This window comes from Acipenser ruthenus, chromosome 28, assembly GCF_902713425.1.
Source record: "Acipenser ruthenus chromosome 28, fAciRut3.2 maternal haplotype, whole genome shotgun sequence".
NCBI classification, from domain to species: domain Eukaryota; kingdom Metazoa; phylum Chordata; class Actinopteri; order Acipenseriformes; family Acipenseridae; genus Acipenser; species Acipenser ruthenus.
Window position 1 is genome coordinate 21,090,994 of NC_081216.1, and position 17,184 is coordinate 21,108,177.

The 17,184-nt window shown below is 37.9% G+C and overlaps 1 protein-coding gene across 2 annotated transcripts; it reads left to right on the forward strand.

The window, feature by feature from the left end:
• The first annotated feature begins 3,420 nt into the window (after window positions 1-3,420).
• LOC117434825 (dickkopf-related protein 3) lies at window positions 3,421-16,567 on the forward strand. 2 transcript variants are annotated; one of them, XM_034057491.2, is made up of 8 exons: window positions 3,421-3,560; window positions 5,426-5,706; window positions 6,692-6,808; window positions 7,444-7,527; window positions 12,890-12,982; window positions 14,160-14,304; window positions 14,483-14,639; window positions 15,672-16,567. In XM_034057491.2, the coding sequence occupies exons 2-8, from the start codon at window positions 5,500-5,502 to the stop codon at window positions 15,772-15,774; spliced, it is 906 nt and encodes a 301-aa protein (XP_033913382.2). In that variant the 5' UTR covers window positions 3,421-3,560; window positions 5,426-5,499; the 3' UTR covers window positions 15,775-16,567. The 2 variants fall into 2 exon arrangements, with proteins under 2 accessions (XP_033913382.2, XP_033913383.2); XM_034057492.2 differs by lacking the exon at window positions 3,421-3,560 and having other exon boundaries at window positions 15,675-16,567.
• The last annotated feature ends 617 nt before the right edge of the window (window positions 16,568-17,184 follow it).

Below are 17,184 nucleotides of genomic sequence, written 5' to 3' on the forward strand. Positions count from 1 at the left end.
GTTGTTGAATTCACAATAGGTCGGTAAGGCTTTTGTAAAGGGTTTTGTTCTGCATTTTGGTTTTTTAAAACCTTGTACAACTAGCATCATTGTTTTTCAAAACTCTTTGAACAATATATATATATATATATATATATATATATATATATATATATATATATATATATATATATATATATATATATATATATATCAAAGTAAAAAAAAAATCAAGATTTTGAATAAAGCAGTAGAAAACAAAACTGGAGGGGTTAAATCAGGCAACAAGTTGTTGTTGAAATGAAGTCTCCCTCTGCTGGATATTTTGAGTCATGCAATTTCCTGTTACTAAAACCCCAAACCACATTCTGCAATATGGTTACTGAGACCATTCTTTTGGAGCGGTGTAATGGATGCTGTCTATTGTTTCTGAGTCATTAACGGCAGTACATTGTGGTTTTCAATTCTGTATAACTTTCCAATAGTGACTATAACTCTTCTTACAGACTTAATTTAACTTAGCACACACCACCACCTGGTGGACATAACGTATAGTCACAATTCTGACTGGATTTTGTTAAACACCTGCACTACATATTCAAATCAGGTAATGAATGAAATGGTTTTTAACTGTATGACTATGCTGTTTGAGACAGCAATGTGGCACATCCAGTTAATTCACTGGTCTCTCGCTTGGGTTCAAATCCAGCTGAGGTCACAAGAATGTGGTGTTCTCAACATAGACCCCCTAGCATGTTCTTCTGCTGCATTCCATTATTGGTGACCCTTGTGCTAGCTGTCACTATACTGTATTATTTGATTGCAAGTGACTGAACAGCATGTAACACAGTACTTGATATGTGACCGTGAGAAAATAATTTATAGGTCAGCAGTCATCAGCACTGGGTGAAGATACTGCTTATATTCACAAGGACATGTGGTAGGCTGCTCATTCACAATTACTGGATGACATAGAGTGTATTAAGGGCTGCATTAATACTGCAGCCCAAGGTGGCAGGGGACTGATAAACACAGATTTAACTCCAAAGACATTAATCTCTGCAAAAGAAGAAAAAAAAGGAAACTACAGATGTAAAGCTGGCAAATTAAAATCCTGGAAGGTCAAATCATGAGATGAGCAGCTTGCTTTGCTAAAATGGTTGATTTATGTAAGCAATGCAAGGTGGTTTGTTGAACACATAGAACTGTAAAGTGCAGTATACTCCTTAAATGTAGATAACAGCTGTTGCCTGCCCTCTATTAAACCCCCTCCTGTTGCCAAGCTTTCTTGGCTGCAAATCATTTGCTTTTCTATTTAGTGACAGAAGTATGGCAAGATATCCACCTCGAAAAACATGTTCAACTATACCCCACTTCTAGAGGCATGCTGTCCGCCCCACAACAAAAGCAGAAGTTCATTTTGATTTCTCTCTCAGCAGGTGGAGGCTGGGATAATTTCACTTCAGCTGGTGTTTATTTTAGCAGAACCGGCTCAATGTCAGTGTGCAGCAACATTGAAATTACCTTTAAAGATAATACTGTGATGGTCAGAAGGAAAGCTTTGACGGTCTGTTATTTCAGAGGCTCAGTTGATTATTTTAATTTCTTTTTACTCACTGCAGTGTAAGGCTGTGTTGCCCTCCTTATTTCACTAATCCTTTTTTTTTTTTTTTTTTTTACAAATGTGTTAATTCATGGCTAAGCTGCGTTGACAGTCATCATATTCACACTCATTAAATTGCTAGTGCTAATAGAAAAATGTGTTTTGAAACCTTGGATACAACTGTTTTAACTAAGTCATGTACTTTCCCAGAGATGTGTCGTTTTTTTTTTGTTTTTTTTTACCATGGGTTAATATAATAACACAATTCCTAGTTTAGATTTTTTTGGGCTTTTTTGTGAAAAAAAAAAGGGTTTTAAAAATGGAAGTGGCGTAAAAAACAAAACCCAGAGGATTCATGTTGACTGTGTTTTACTGTTTCAAACAGAAACATGCATAAACAAATGGTCACACATCCTCTGTAACTGCTTATAGAAAAATGTTTCTACCTTGTAAAAAAACACTTTCAAGAAAGTTCGATCGTGACTCTTTTACTCCCCCAGCTGGAGATAAAAGACAATTACAAAAAGACAAAATAAATATTTTGCAGACCAGGCTTCACCTTTTAACCTTTTGGTGTTTAAACAAACTGTTTATATTTTAAAAGCCATTACGTTCTCTGAATTGGACTACCCTAGACCTAACAGCTGCCATTATTACATTTACTGCAGATGCAGCTTTTCTACCACAGCAATTTAGGATGTACTTTTTCAGGTTATTTGTCCAATCAGCAACTATTTCATTTACAGACCGAAATGGGAAAATAAAGGAAGCCAAAAACCCAAGAGGTACCATAACCATATCATAAAAACATCTGCTGTCAAATTCACTAATAAAATCCAGAGGTGGCTTATCCCGTTGGAGTGTAAGTTGAATAAACCAGCCCCAAGACACAGAAATGAACTATAGGAAAAGGGGCCGGGTCAGTGGTGAGGGATCCCAATGGACAGGTGGCCTTCCAACAGGTGAGAATGATGGGGACGCTTCTGGAATGTTGACGGATTGCCCTTCTGCTTTGATGTGGTCAGAAGAAAGGAGTTTAGAGTTTCTGGTACACTCTGGCCCTGAGAAGAGAGTCATGAAATGGCATGACCTCTCTTTGGTTCCTGAGATGAGCACATGACACCTCCAGGGGGCCCAACATTCCAGTATCCCAGAATCAAAGGCCTCTTCACAACACTAACGTCAGCTAACTCATATGCTGAACCTTCCTTTAAGGAAACCACATATATTAAAATATATCAGTTTAATATTGTGGTGAATACTATAGTGCAATACCAGTATATGGAATGCATAATATATTGTACTGCATGTGCAATAAACAAGGTGTACTATAAACCTAATGGCATGTTTTTGACACAAGATGGCGGCACATTATAGTAATAAAGGGTTTGGAGTAGAGCGATTACGGTACGTTTCTAATTGGCAGCACTAACACGTTTTTTTTTGTGGTAAGTGATTTCTTGTTATTCTGTTGTGTGTGTTGGATGTTAAGCGATTGCCGTTGTATTTTGTTCAATACTGATATTGTGGTATGTTGTTATGCATAGAGGACGCAGTGGTTGCACGTGTGTACCTGGAGCAGAGCGTTTTCAAAACCCTACCTGTGTGTCACAGTAAACGACAAAGCATGTAGAGTGTATGATGTACTTCTATATGAAATACATTTTGAAGCACGGACATTTCTAAGGAGAAATCTTCATTCTTCAACCGTGTTGTTATTAGTAATAGCAGAGTATACATTGATAATAGCTATGTCACATCCATCCCATTATCTGCACATGCTCCAGGCTTACCTCACAATCAGACAGCCGGCACTGCTGTAGCCAATCGCATTCTAGCATGGGAAAAGGTCGGAAACAGCAGACAGCAGCGTCTCATTGCAGCAGTAGGGGGTCATTCGCACGCCGCTGTGTGAATACGGGAGCAGGTGTTTTTGAAGGACAGGCAGCTGAGATAGTCTGACTTCTTCACAAGACAGGTTTGTAAAACGAGACGTAGACAGAAAGCACACAGCATATTATCTGCAGACTAGAGTGATCAACCAATCAATATAAATGGTATGGATTTGCACCTGCTGTGGCGCGCTCTCCTTCCTCGTGCTAACAGTCAGGTCCGTTGATAATAACGCGCTGATCTGATACATCTTTATATAACTGCGATTTAGGCGTTTTTGGTTTGCTTCCAGAATGCATAGCTGCTCTGTGATGTCTTTTTTACAGTGGACCAGCGGAAGATTATATTTAAATTAAGGTGCTACACTATAGTGTTAGGTACACTCTGGTTGAAATGCGCTGTTGTAATTACTGTTTTAAAATGTTACACTGCTTAAATGTGCATTTATATGGAAGTAAATGATGCCAATGCATACATGAAAACATCTTTCTCTGACATGTTTTCGCCCTATGCAAATATTGGTATTATGCAAATGAAAGGTTCTGTTCGTGCATGAAAAGGATCAAAACATACCTGCGTACAGCTACTGGGGATGAGAGATGTTTTGGTTATTGCGAGCTAATCCGACAAGCCAAAACATTACACTTGCAAATACAGGCTGGTGTTGATAAATATGCCGATCTGAAAGCGAGACGCCGCCCCGTTTTATTTTAGTTTATCCGTGTAAACATGTTTTTTAAAACTTTGCTACATATTTCTGCTTTCGACATTTACAGAATCGTGGTGCTTATTTAGCAGTTTCTGTTCCTTGGTTTATATTTGATACAAAGTGTCGTTCATTGTGGAAAGCAGGTGAAATGTATCAAACTGAACTCGAGGTGTAAGTATGTATCACATCTGGTGAGATGTATTCGAAAGGACGCTCTGAAATAATCAGTTAAACTGCGTTCTTAACCCTGGCTCTTTTTGTAAAGCCCATTTATGACCTTTTTTTTCAATGATCTGAGAGTAGTCTATTGCCCCTAGCTGCTATTGTAAAACAATATACTGTATATATATATATGGATGAAGGCTGTATTTGCACCCTGAGCCATTCGAAAAAAAGGCATAATACAACAGTAATGACGTCAAAAAGTGATAAATTCGACTCCTCGAGACCATCACTAAATTCAAAAAATTCAAACACAAAATGTCTCGTTTTCAAATGAGAATACGTTAAAAAAAAAAATGATGTAAAGCTGATGAGAAACTGGAGAGGAACGGGAAATTAAAACAAGGTAAAGGCGATCATCCAAAGACAGCTGAAGCTCTAACGGATAACGACACAGAACGTCTGTACAGCACTGAAATACTACGCTTAAAAAGAAAAAAAAAAACTGTACTGCTGAACCTCATCTTCTTTAATATCAGCATCACAAGGGTATCCATGGATTATAAAAAATAATAGATGGGCGTTCGGTTATAAATTACGCGACCTTCGGTTTAGTAATTTGAGTCACAGAAACCCTAGATGGAATTATATATATATTGTTGTATCGCTGTTTGTTTAATGTAGCAGTCGTTACAGTATATAACTGAAATGTTTACTTATCTGAGATATCGGAAACTGGCAGCAGAGCAATTCGGTTCGCGTTAAAGCCTTTACCACTATAAAAACACAAAGGTTTCAGTGAAAACGACCACCGTGTAACTTATACAGTATATTATTGTAAAATGAGACTTAGTGGAACGACATTTTCGAGTTTCTTATAAACCAGTGTCGTGCTTTAGAAAATACTTGCATTGCACATTTTGTATAATTTATTTCAAGAAGAAGAACGCCCCCCCCCCCCCCCCCCCCCGCCCCCCGCCCCCCCCCCCATTCATGACGCTATTTGGGACAGAGAAGAAAGCCTTCCATGGGTTTTGAAGGGTTAAAATCGTTTCTGTTCCGGGTTCCTTTTTTTGCAGATCTTTGGTCTTGAACTGCACCATCACAGCTAGACAGAACGAAAGCCTGAGAGCAGCTCGCACACTGAGGAGCGATGTCGTCCCATCTAGCGTACAGGATGCTGCCGCTCCTGGCTGTCCTTCTCGGTCTTTCTGGGGAAGTCAAAGCTTTCCCAGCTGACCCCGACATCACCTTAGCAGAGAGTTTGACACAAGGAGAATCGACTTTAAACGACATGTTCAGGGAAGTGGAGGAGCTGATGAAGGACACGCAACACAAACTGGAGGAGGCGGTGCACCAGGTAGCATTGCGTAAAAAAATATGTATATATCGAAATATGAAAATTATGTACCTGCGCATATGGCGTGAACTGTAGGCATACAAATTGGTAATAGTTTGTTCATTATTTAATGAATGCTGTAAGACTTAAACAGTATCTTGTAATCAGCTTGTGATCAGAAAGTACATCAATCGATATTTGTATTCATTTTTGGAAATTATTTTAAACATGATCAATTAGTATTCTTGGATCATTGCTTTAGTTTTATGTTCTAAAGCAATTCATAATGAATAATATGCTGGAATAATAATATTACTGCTAGATGCTGATGGGAAACGTCTAAAATAAATCTGTAAAATAAACAGAACATATCTGCCCGTGAGAACGTACACCAGAATAAAGCGATTCTTGTCTCAAACCTCTTTGTAGAACTGAAAAACCTGGCTTTAATTTAAGCCACTTGTGTGGCATAGAGTTAAGAAGTATTACTCAGGAAAACATGACCACATTAAATAATAAATGGCATACCAGCTTGGTATAGGTTATTATTATGTGCAGATGCAGGACTAAAGATATAAAGTAGTTATACTATTACTTACTATGAAAATTTACTGTCCAAACCATGTCACTGAACTGTACCAATGTTATTTGTATGTACAAAATGGGTACTAGAATGTGCTCTACAAATAATGTTGCTGTTTACTGACAGATAAATCTGAGTCTGGGCATAGGAAATCATCTAAATGTCTTTAAACAGAGGCTGGACATTCTACCCCCTTAACCTGGGCTCCCTTTTGCATCTTAAATAATTCAGAAGGTATGTCCTGATTGCTCAGAATCATTGCCTCTGCACCATACGAAAATGGAGCATTAACTTCCAGCCAAGAGCAAGATAGGAATGTGAACACAATTTTATACAATATGGTCAAAAATGTTAAATGTAGTCCTGTGAAAGCACATTTATCTGATAAAGAATCACTAGTGAAACTGTGTGTGTGCGTCTTAGATTGACAACGAGAGCGTTCAAGATGTGGATGACTTTCCACCAAATTACCACAATGAAAGCAGCACAGACAGTAAGGCTGGGAATACATCCTTCCACACTGTTGAGAAAATTGACAAGGTACTGTATGTCACCATTTATATATAGTTATCTTTTAGGTTTAGCACTTTGGTTTAAAGTTTCAAGGAATAATGTTATCGGAGCCTTTGAATGCCGTTAATATGGCTTCATATCAGTAATAAAATGAGCAATCATATCACTAGAATCTCATAGAAGGGGGATTTTTCCTTCACAAATGAAGGACAGTCTCTCTCTCTCTCTCTCTCTCTCTCTCTCTCTCTCTCTCTCTCTCTCTCTCTCTCTCTCTCTCTCTCTCTCTCTCTCTTTGTTGTACCACAAATATTTTAAGTGTTATTATTTTAATTTTTTTTTCTCATGACATTCTAGTTTAAACTTCCCTGTGTAAACCGCAAGGCTTTTTTTCAACAGACTGTGATTTTTTTTTTTTTTTTTTTGTGGTTTTCTAAAAGCCTCTAAACCCAGTGTGGCTTGTCAGAGTTTTTAAACAAAAAGTTTTGCATCACCTACAATTTTAGGATTGAGACTATATGAACATAATTTAGATCTTTTATTTAACATCATGTAATCAAAATAAACTACAAAATGATGTAGCAAAAAGTCTACCGGAAGCCGTACACTATATCAAATTTTTGTTAAACTTGATTTAACTAAACTTGATTTCCTTTTTGCTGTAGGTAACAGATAGTGAAACGGGAGCCACTTTCTTCTCAAAAACTGTGATCACATCATCCAGCAGTGAAGGAGGGGAAATTGAGCATGTAAGTGAGCTGCTCTGAGAATGGGCTCATTTTAAAATGCAGAGAAACTGTTTTGTTGTGATGGGAATGCTGTAGATGTCTCAATACATGTCCTTTACACTGATTTCATTCACTGGAGCAGGATGGAAAATGCAGTGGAACATTAGTACTGCATACTACATTCACGCATAATTGAGCACCTTTCTTAATCACCTACTTCCTGGTCACATGCTTTTATTAAACTTGCACAATATATTGTACATATGCATGCCCCACTTTTACTTATATCTAGAGCCCTTTAATTCAATTCAAACTGTGTTACAATATTTATTTTTAAGACTATCAGGATGCTGATAGATATTTTGTATTTCTAGCTGTGAGGGATTGATGTTGCTGACCTAGTTTACCACTGATTACATTGTCCCTGGTTTATCTCGCCTGACAGGACACATCACTGGTCTAACCATGCCAGGGTTTTCTGTGTTCCTGCTTGACTGCCTGTCATACCATAATTGTATTTTGAAATACAATGCTTGTGCCTTTTCTGTGATCTACATTTCCATTCCAGGCTCTATTGATTCAGCGTATTCAAATATCACTCTGCTTCAAACTGATATAATCATGTACATTCAAATGTCATTCATCTTACCAGCTGACCTGTGTGATTTCAATGGGCTGCATTTATACAGTGCTGAGTTTTACACCTCACTGACATAGTGAACAATGGCTGATAATTACCCAAATGAGTGCATTCAAAAGAGGATATTGTCTGATTTGAATTGACTCTAGATTAATGTGTGTTCAGCCTTAGCCAGCATGAGTGTTGTTTGCATCATGTCCTGCTCCACTGCTGTCTAGTCTACAAAGAACAACTTTCAGTCAGCTTTTTCTGGTAACTGTTGTAAGCAACACAGACTTGAAACCAGCAACCTGGAAGAGGGTCTGTTGAGTTCATATTTGTTGGTATTGAATAGACCATAATCTCCCTTAACCTTCATTTTAGTGTGTGTATATATACTGTGGCAAATAAAAAACATATCTCATGTGAAGGGTTCATTCAGTGCAGTCAGTTACTGGTGGCTTTATTGGTGCAGACAGTGTTTGATGCCACCCAAGTTGAAAGCCACTAGGAAGGTAGGTGGTCACTTGTCCTGCTTTTCAATTCCAGTTCAGCCACGGACGTGTCCTCAGACAAATCTCCTTGAACCGTGGTCACAGCCAGCTGGAAAACTGGTTATAAGCAGACCACCTGGTAAATTATGTCAAAGGTTAATCAAAAATGTTAAAAAAAAAACTCATTTTAATTTATTGTCTGACAGTACATGAACAATAAAGCATTGAAAAGGCCAGGAAGTGGATTTGATTTCATAATCTGCGGAGCCATCGCAGAATTTGTTGGCAGCCCAGCTGAAAGCTCTTTCCTGTTTGAAGGATTCTAAATTCTAAACTTTTAAAACTCGATATAACATTTCTGAAAGGCTGAATAAAGCACACACCCACTAGCTGTTACCATGACACCCTGTGCGCAGAAAGTGGAGAGAGGCTTTTAGCTAGTCCCATTGAATTAATGCTTAATAAGCTGTAACATGGTGTAAGAGATTTCTCCAAATGCGGTGTGGTTTACTGACTGTGGAGATACAAGTATATATGAATCCTTAAAACTTCACATATACTGAAAACATTTAAAAAGTGTATTTGTTTTCAAAGTAAGATTGGTGTCGTGCCAGCAGAACGTTTCAGTGTTGCACACTGATAAAGGCACGAGCTGAAACGTTTGCCTTCATGACTCATAGGTTGTTTCCAAAGGGTTCAACCGTTCTGATGCTTTCTGTTCATTCAAGAAGGACCACTGCTCTGTTTTTGCTGTTCTTGGCACGGCAGTATACAATGTCTCTTTTTTTCCCAAAGTGATCCTGTCTGGATTAGAACCGCAAGTCTATTACTTATAACTGCAGAACGGAGAGCTGGAGGCTAGTTTTGTTTTTCTCCTTGAAATGTACATTACTGTAGCTGATATCGAGCAATTCAAGAAGAATCAAGAGAGGCTGGCAGCCAATCAATCAATATATATCAACCAAATAATATGGTTAACTACCCTGTGGAGAAACACCCACCCCAAAGAAAGATACATTCAATACATTGAACTTTTTAAAAGCTATAAAATTATTTTAGCATTCTTTTTTTTTTTCATAGCATACTGTATGAGTCAAACATACTAGCCTGTGATTAGTTTTTCCATTGTCAGAAGCTATTAAGCATGTCCTAGTCTAAACTCTAGCCAAACTGTTTATTTACGCGGAATGGAAAAAGCACTTTATTGTTGTATGCTTTCTGTGTGCGTTTCTTTCTGTGTGCGTTTCTTTCTGTGTGGGTGCTGACGAATGAACTGGGAGCTGCTAACAACCCAAGGGCAGGAGAGCCAATCAAATGAGTTAATAAAAAGAAGTGGCAAACCATCTAGACTGGAGAAAGATAAAACCTTGCTTTTAGTTGACATTACATTCTTTTTTTTTTATAAAACTTTTAAGATGTAAGATGAAGGCAAGTAGAGAAGAGTTCATTAGCTGAAAAAAGGGTCATCTTTCAATATTTTTAAAGGACTATTTGAAGGGAAACTATCCACAGTAAGACTATAAAGTCCACACTCTTCGGAGGACAGCGTGTGTTCGTCTTCACCCCTCCCGAGTCAGCGCAGGGGAGGTAGAGCAGTAAGCTGAGCTAAACAAAATAATTGGACTCTACTAAATTGGGGAGAAAACAACAAAAAATTGGCGACTACTAAATATTTAAAACAAACGGTTTTGTATTCCTATTTAATTATACTGCTGCATGCCTCATTAGTTGGTTTCTCAATACTCAAGTATAGTTGTGCAGGAGTCACTATGAGGGTAAAAATGCAAACTGATGCTTCAAGGTGAGCAGAAAATCAACCCAACGATGACACTGTGAAGCCTCCCTGAAAACATTATAATTAGGACCTTGGTTTTATAACATACATGTACAGCACTTGAATGCTAATGGGTGTTCATTTAAATGCCATCCACTTGCAGTGTTGCATAGAGTTTCCTCAGTGCATGGCAGTTTTACAGTAGTTTCTTTATGGGACACACATGGCTGTACATGTGTAATGTTTTTTACATGTATGTACAGTACTGTAGATATCGATCATGGTGATACACTTTTTCATGACACGGATAGCTAATGTATTTATAGTCTTGGCCGGGATATATGATGATGAATAGAAACACAAGTGTCTAGTTTATAAGAATCACCAGAATTGCCTGGAAACCTCTCTGCTTATTGAATGCCTCCCATCAATACTTCAGCCGTTTGGGCACATAAATATATTCTAGTTGCATTGAAGAAGAAAAACAGACAAGCAGCAGAAGAGTCATATTACAAAAGCTCTAGCTCTATCCAAACACTGATTAATCTGTTCTCCTCGATGGACTTGGAATTATGTTTCCTCTGCCCTTGCTAATGTCAGAAGCTATTTTTCTTGTCTTCACATGATCAGATTTATATAGTGGCTTACTAACAGAAGAGCATAAAAGCTCAAGAAACAAGCAATTGTCTGGCATTGTTGGGCATACAGTAGAACACACCGTCAGTCTCTTCTCCATCAGAAATGTTTTGCATATATTTTTTCTAGAATTTCTGTTTTGGCCATTTTTTAAAACTAAATGCAACCAGAGCCAGTACTTTAAGTATCTTAATCCATATAGAGGAACTTATTCCTGCTGTAGAAAAGTAAATCGCTTCAAATTTCCAATATAATATTTATATAGCTATAGCTAAATTCACTATCTGTTGGCTGCTAAGCGCACAGGAATTATGTCATGTCCTCATTCTTGAAAATCAATAGTGTAGAGCAGGTGGAGCCCACAGTGTTGCAAAGTCACTGGAGCACATGACTTGAACAAATGTTAATGATTCATAAAGACAAAAAATACACTATACACCTGTCACAGTGTGCAGCCATTTTACAGTACAGTATGTACTGCATTTAAATACATTCCAGAAAATATTGCTAAGACCCATCGACTGAGATAAATGTTAGAGATATAAAAAAATGTATATCCACTATCAAAATGTAAGCCTGATGTAATTACAGACAGTCCGGTATATAACAATGACCAGGGATATGCATCTCCACTATGATGGTGCATATTTCCCACTGGCATGAAAGTATAGTACAGTTACTGGTACAGTTCTGTTTATTCCACCAAGTAAACCTTAATAAACAGCAGATGTTTCTGTATTCAGTTTCTTTCTTGGTGATCTGCCCTGAGCAGAAACACGCATTAACTGATGAGAGTTTCGCTACAGGATGTTTTCTTTTTATATTTTTTGATAGAAAAACAAAGAAAGCAGTGAGAGTAGGAAAGTGAGGTTGCTTTTACTGTATATTTGGTTTGGACAATATACTTGCAAACATTCTTTGGCAGATGAACACAGACAGAGCCTTTATGTAACAGTGACAGATTGTATTCATGAGTTCACTCAATTGCAAAAGCAAATGTGTACAAAATATATGAGATCAAGCTCTGTAATGTAGCAATACTCAAATAAAATCCTTGTCAGCTTTGCATTTGGTTGGACTAATTAAGGCAGCATTTTAGGAATTGTTTCTTTTACTTTGCATGTGCGTTTGTTTCAGAAAGTCATGCCACACAATGTAAATGTATGTCATGCTTCTTTTTGTTTTACCTAAATCCTAAGAAGCACTCATGGAGTTATCCTCAGTATCGATTAAGTTGTGATGTGATTACACTTTGCATGTTTTTTTTATTTTTTATAGCGTTTTATTTATACTCAATGGCGGTGATATTTATGTTGCATATTGTGTGTGGGAATGATGAGGGTGGTGGCTCAGTGTATTATAAATATTTGAATAAGCTCAAATGTCCACAGTGCCTTTTCTCTATGGATTCTGCTTGTGGAGTAGCTACTAGAAGTGCAGTGAGTCTAAAATGATGCGTGTTGCATATAGATAACACAGTGTACAAACGATTCTGTATTTCTCAACAGCTAATGTTCTTGAGAACTGTCTGAGCCCCGGGCAGCTTTGTAGTCCGCTGTGGTGCACTCTCCAGGCCCATTAGTGCCCAGGGACAGCTAACAGTTAACATTTTGAATATGCACTCTGACATTAGTATTATCTTTGAAAGTTTTTTTTTCTTTTCCCACAACTGTTTTAAAAGTTGTACATTTCTCTGCAAATCCCTCAAGTGGAATGATTTCCAGCAGCAAAAAGATCAGAATCAACCGGTGAGCCCAGAGAGCTGTCCCGACACGCTTTAATATTTCACAGTGAAAAGTGTGCTGTGTAATTCAGCTGGGGTGTTGATTAATAGAAGCTTACAGCTGCTTCTTCCCACAGGAATGCATCGTTAATGAAGACTGTGGAGATGGGAATTACTGCCAGTCTGGACTGCTGCAGTCTAAGTGCCTGCCTTGCAAGATCCAGGATTCAGTAGGTTATCATTTTCAAAGCCTTCAAAACTCTTTTAACTTGAACCAGGCATGAAAATGCCAAATGGCGCACTGGCATTGTGTATACCATTGCAGAGCTAGTACGTATCAAGCCTTGCGTTATAGCTGCTTCTGCTAATTCAAGTAGACACTTTTTCTGATCTAGCATGAGTTACATATATGTGGTGAAAGAGAATAAGGAGACTAGAGATGAAGAGCTGTCCCTGATCTCAGGTAAAACAAAGCACTTTAACACAGACTGTATCAAAAAGGGTACAAGCAGCATTTCAGTAATTGAAAAAAGGACCACTGTAAAATATCCATTCGTGCCTCTGTGTTTTTTTAGGAGATCTGGAGTCGTATACATAAAGCGTAAAGATGAATCGCACAGATAAGCGCAGTAATGAGATTGTGCATTTCATTTTACAGTATGTTTTGAGCCTCTTAAGCAGCTTCCTGGATATTTTAGGAAACACAATGGCATATAAAAGCAATACAGTCAGCACAGAGTAGAGCAGACAGGCTGTGGTTACGCAGTGCAGAAGTGATTCATTCATAGTATTATTATTATTTATTTTTTAGCAGACGCCCTTATCCAGGGCGACTTACAATTGTTACAAGATATCACATTATTTTTACATACAATTACCCATTTATACAGTTGGGTTTTTACTGGAGCAATCTAGGTAAAGTACCTTGCGCAAAGGTACAGCAGCAGTGTCCCCCACCTGGGATTGAACCCACAAACCACCGGTCAGGAGTCCAGAGCCCTAACCACTACTCCACACTGCTGCCCTAGTAAGGAATACAAATCCAAAGCTGTTCAGACATCAACAGTTAAGTGACATCTTACAATAAATCTGGATGTGGGTTGTGAAACACATGTACTGCGAAACTATATTACTGATGGAACTTTATACTGGAGACACAGATTGTGACTGCTTTCACTCAATTTTCAATAAAGATGCTAGTGAATTTAAAAAAAGGTTGTAATAGTTACTGTACCACAATAACTGTGGTCTCTTTAAGCGTACATGACCTGGTCTTGCAATTTTATGGCGCATATAGCTGGGGGAGGACACTAGTTGCCACTAGTTTCATAGCTGCTTGCTTTCTTATTGTTTTTTACCAGGACTGGCAGGCTTCTTTCAGTTACATTCTACCTTTTGTTTTTTTAGAATTGCACCAGAGATGAGGAATGCTGTGAGGGACACCTGTGTGTCTGGGGCCAGTGTGTGGAAAGAAGCATTAAAGGAGGGCCAGGTACCATTTGTGAATACCAGAGCGACTGCAACAGAGAGCTGTGCTGTGCTTTCTACAAAGGTAAAGAGATCTGTGAGTTCCAGGAGTTCAGTCCAATGGTGAATCTGTATATTATATTGGTGGTTATACTGTACATGTGAACCTCATTTCCATGTGGGTCCCAGGAAAGCTGTTGGATTATTGATCTATTTTAAATCTGTTCAATGTTATATTTTACTCCCTCCCCCCCTCCGTTAAGCTTTGCTGTTCCCAGTCTGCACTGCATTGCCTAAAGAGGGGGAGCATTGCCATGACCCATCAAACCCACTGCTGGATCTCCTGTCCTGGGACCAGGAGCCTGAGGGGCCCCGTGAGTACTGCCCATGTACCAATGGGCTCAGCTGCCAGTCTCATGGGTAAGGATTCTATTTCCACAGAAAGGATTGTCACCAATACTGGGTGAGACACAATCTTTTTTAAAAAAAGATTAATGGTTGCTGATACCTTGGGCTTGAATTTTTCAGGGTAGCTGCATTAAAACTGATAAGTGGGCAGTGATAAATAATGCTGAGTGCACGCATGTGGGTTATCTTCCAGTTGATATGTGGGCTCCAGACTAGCTTGCTTATGGTGAATCATAAAATCGCCCTGTGATCAAGTCCTTTAAGTCTTTCTAATTCTCTGTTAAACATGAAACCTCCTAGATCATCCTTACTGGAGAATTGTGCAAACAAGGTGGGTCGTAACACAGATCATGAACTGAAGGTTGTCCCATTAAGTGACAAAGCCTCTGGAAATTGCTACGCTTTGTAGTTCCCAGACATGCACACGTCGTTTTAAATTGTCGAAAATAAATGTGAACACTGCTGCATAGCTACTTCAGCATCAAGCAGGATTGTCTGACAGCTATAATGGAGTTTTGAGCTAAGCTAGAACAAAAGCATTGTTCCATTCATTTATATTCACTAGACATTCTTTAACTTTAAGTAGGCTGGCACAGTTCTTATGTTGCTTGCCTACAGCAAGAAGCGATGGTGTAATAGGGGAAACAATCAGAGTTCTGCCAGTGAAGGAAAATTAATGCATAAAAAAAGAAGTTCATATTTACATAAACAGTAAGAAAAAATGCAAAAACAGATTAGGTGCATACCTCGTGAAATGATGTCATGGGACAGGTTTTTTTTTTTTTCCCCTAGTATTTTTTTGTTTAGTGGCCAGTGCTTTTCTCTTAGAACACTGAGCTGCATTGTGAGCAGTAGTGGGTTGAAGTCCTAATGTTTGCAATGTGTGTTATTTGAAGGGTTATGTATTTGGAGTCACGATGTCTGTATTTTTTTTGTTCTACATTCTGTATCAACTATTTAACAGTTCTTATTCCCTTAAGAAATATTTCGACAGCATAATAACAAATACATATACAAATGTTTTTTTGTTTTGTTTCCCCCCAGAAGCAGCTCCATCTGTGAAAAACAGAACGATTCTTCAAAAGAGGAAAATCTTCCATTTTTCGATCAGTTGGCAAAAAGCCTTTCTTGGGATGACCTCAACTAAAGTGTTGGACCAAACAGAGTCAGTTTATCTCAGAATAACCTTCTCTTCTGTATGTTTAACAGAAACACACGTCGACAGTGATAGTTTGTGAATCTCATTATTCTGAAAACTAAGAAGCTTCTGTTCTGCACTTAGCACATTGCCAATATTAAAATACCCATAATTCAGCAGGCTTTGTCTACTGTTCTTGTCTTTTCAGGCCTGTGCCTTCAAAAAAAAAAAGCCCAATATGTACCATTAAAATCTGGGGGATAAAAATCATGATATTAATTAATTTGCAATAAAAATCTACGTAAAGTCAGTTTGCCTTGAAATGAACCGCAAACCATATATTCATCTTCCTATATGCAACCAGTAGACTTTGATGGATAAAAGTGTAATACATTGTATCTTTTTTAATAATATTTATTTGAGATAATTAGGTTATACCTTTGCTGCTTGGGGTGTAAGGGGTTACTGTGTACAAGCAATTCCTTTTTGTCAGCACTTTTGAGAGATTGCAATAGAAACACAATGCTTGTTCATTATTTGGTGTTAAGTGAATGTTAAATGTTCTAGTTAAGAAAACTAAACTTGCTTTCTTCTATGTTAAAATAATTGAATTGGGGGCAGCTTTATTTCATTCCAGCAGTACACTCTGCTTGAGTATTTAGCTTTAAAATCACGATTGCTGTTCTATTGTATAGTAACGCATACATTTTGCTGTTGTGGTAATCTTGTGCTTTACGTGAAATTAAAATAATGTGTTCCCGTTTATGTTGAAGCCAATAAAAAGATCACTTTGAAAACCAAACTTCAATTGTATTAAGTTGGTTCTTCTAACAAGACAATGTCTGCCATAGTTCACGTGCTCTGAAATACTTTCAGGTAACGTAAAACTCATGTGTTCTTAATTGTGCAGCTTTATTTGTAATATGTTCAGCTTCACTATGCCTTTGGGCCCTGTCCTGTTTTTAAGGTGCCCCCAAGAGAGAGCAACAGTGCTGCTATCACTGTCTCTGTAAATGGCAAATCGAAGCCCTGCTGTCAGCCATTTCAGTACTCATACTTGTTCTTTACATCAATACAATTGCTATAAAATACAAAATATCTATATCCCTCAACATTTACATTGATTTTTTTTTTTAATATTCATTATTACAACAAATAGTGAAGCTGTTGAAAACATGGGTTGCTAATTAATCCCAAAAATTCCAGGATATTTCAATACTACAGTATGTACGTGCATCATTTTAAAATGCAGGGGAAATCTCAGGTATGAAATCAGTCATTACATATACCCAGACAACAGTGAAACCTCATGACAAAACTCAGGATTACCTGTAACAGTTACAATAAACATACAAAATATATATAGGATACTTTTAAAAGTACTACAAATCTCAGACAAAAGTATTGGCACCCTACGCT

Bases quoted from the DNA above. Each gene is read 5' to 3' on its own strand.
- LOC117434825 (XM_034057491.2), top strand. From the start codon at position 5,500: ATGTCGTCCCATCTAGCGTACAGGATGCTGCCGCTCCTGGCTGTCCTT. The intron at 7,528-12,889 runs GTAAGTGAGCTG...TTCTTCCCACAG, and splicing joins AAGGAGGGGAAATTGAGCAT to GAATGCATCGTTAATGAAGA. The intron at 12,983-14,159 runs GTAGGTTATCAT...TTGTTTTTTTAG, and splicing joins CTTGCAAGATCCAGGATTCA to AATTGCACCAGAGATGAGGA.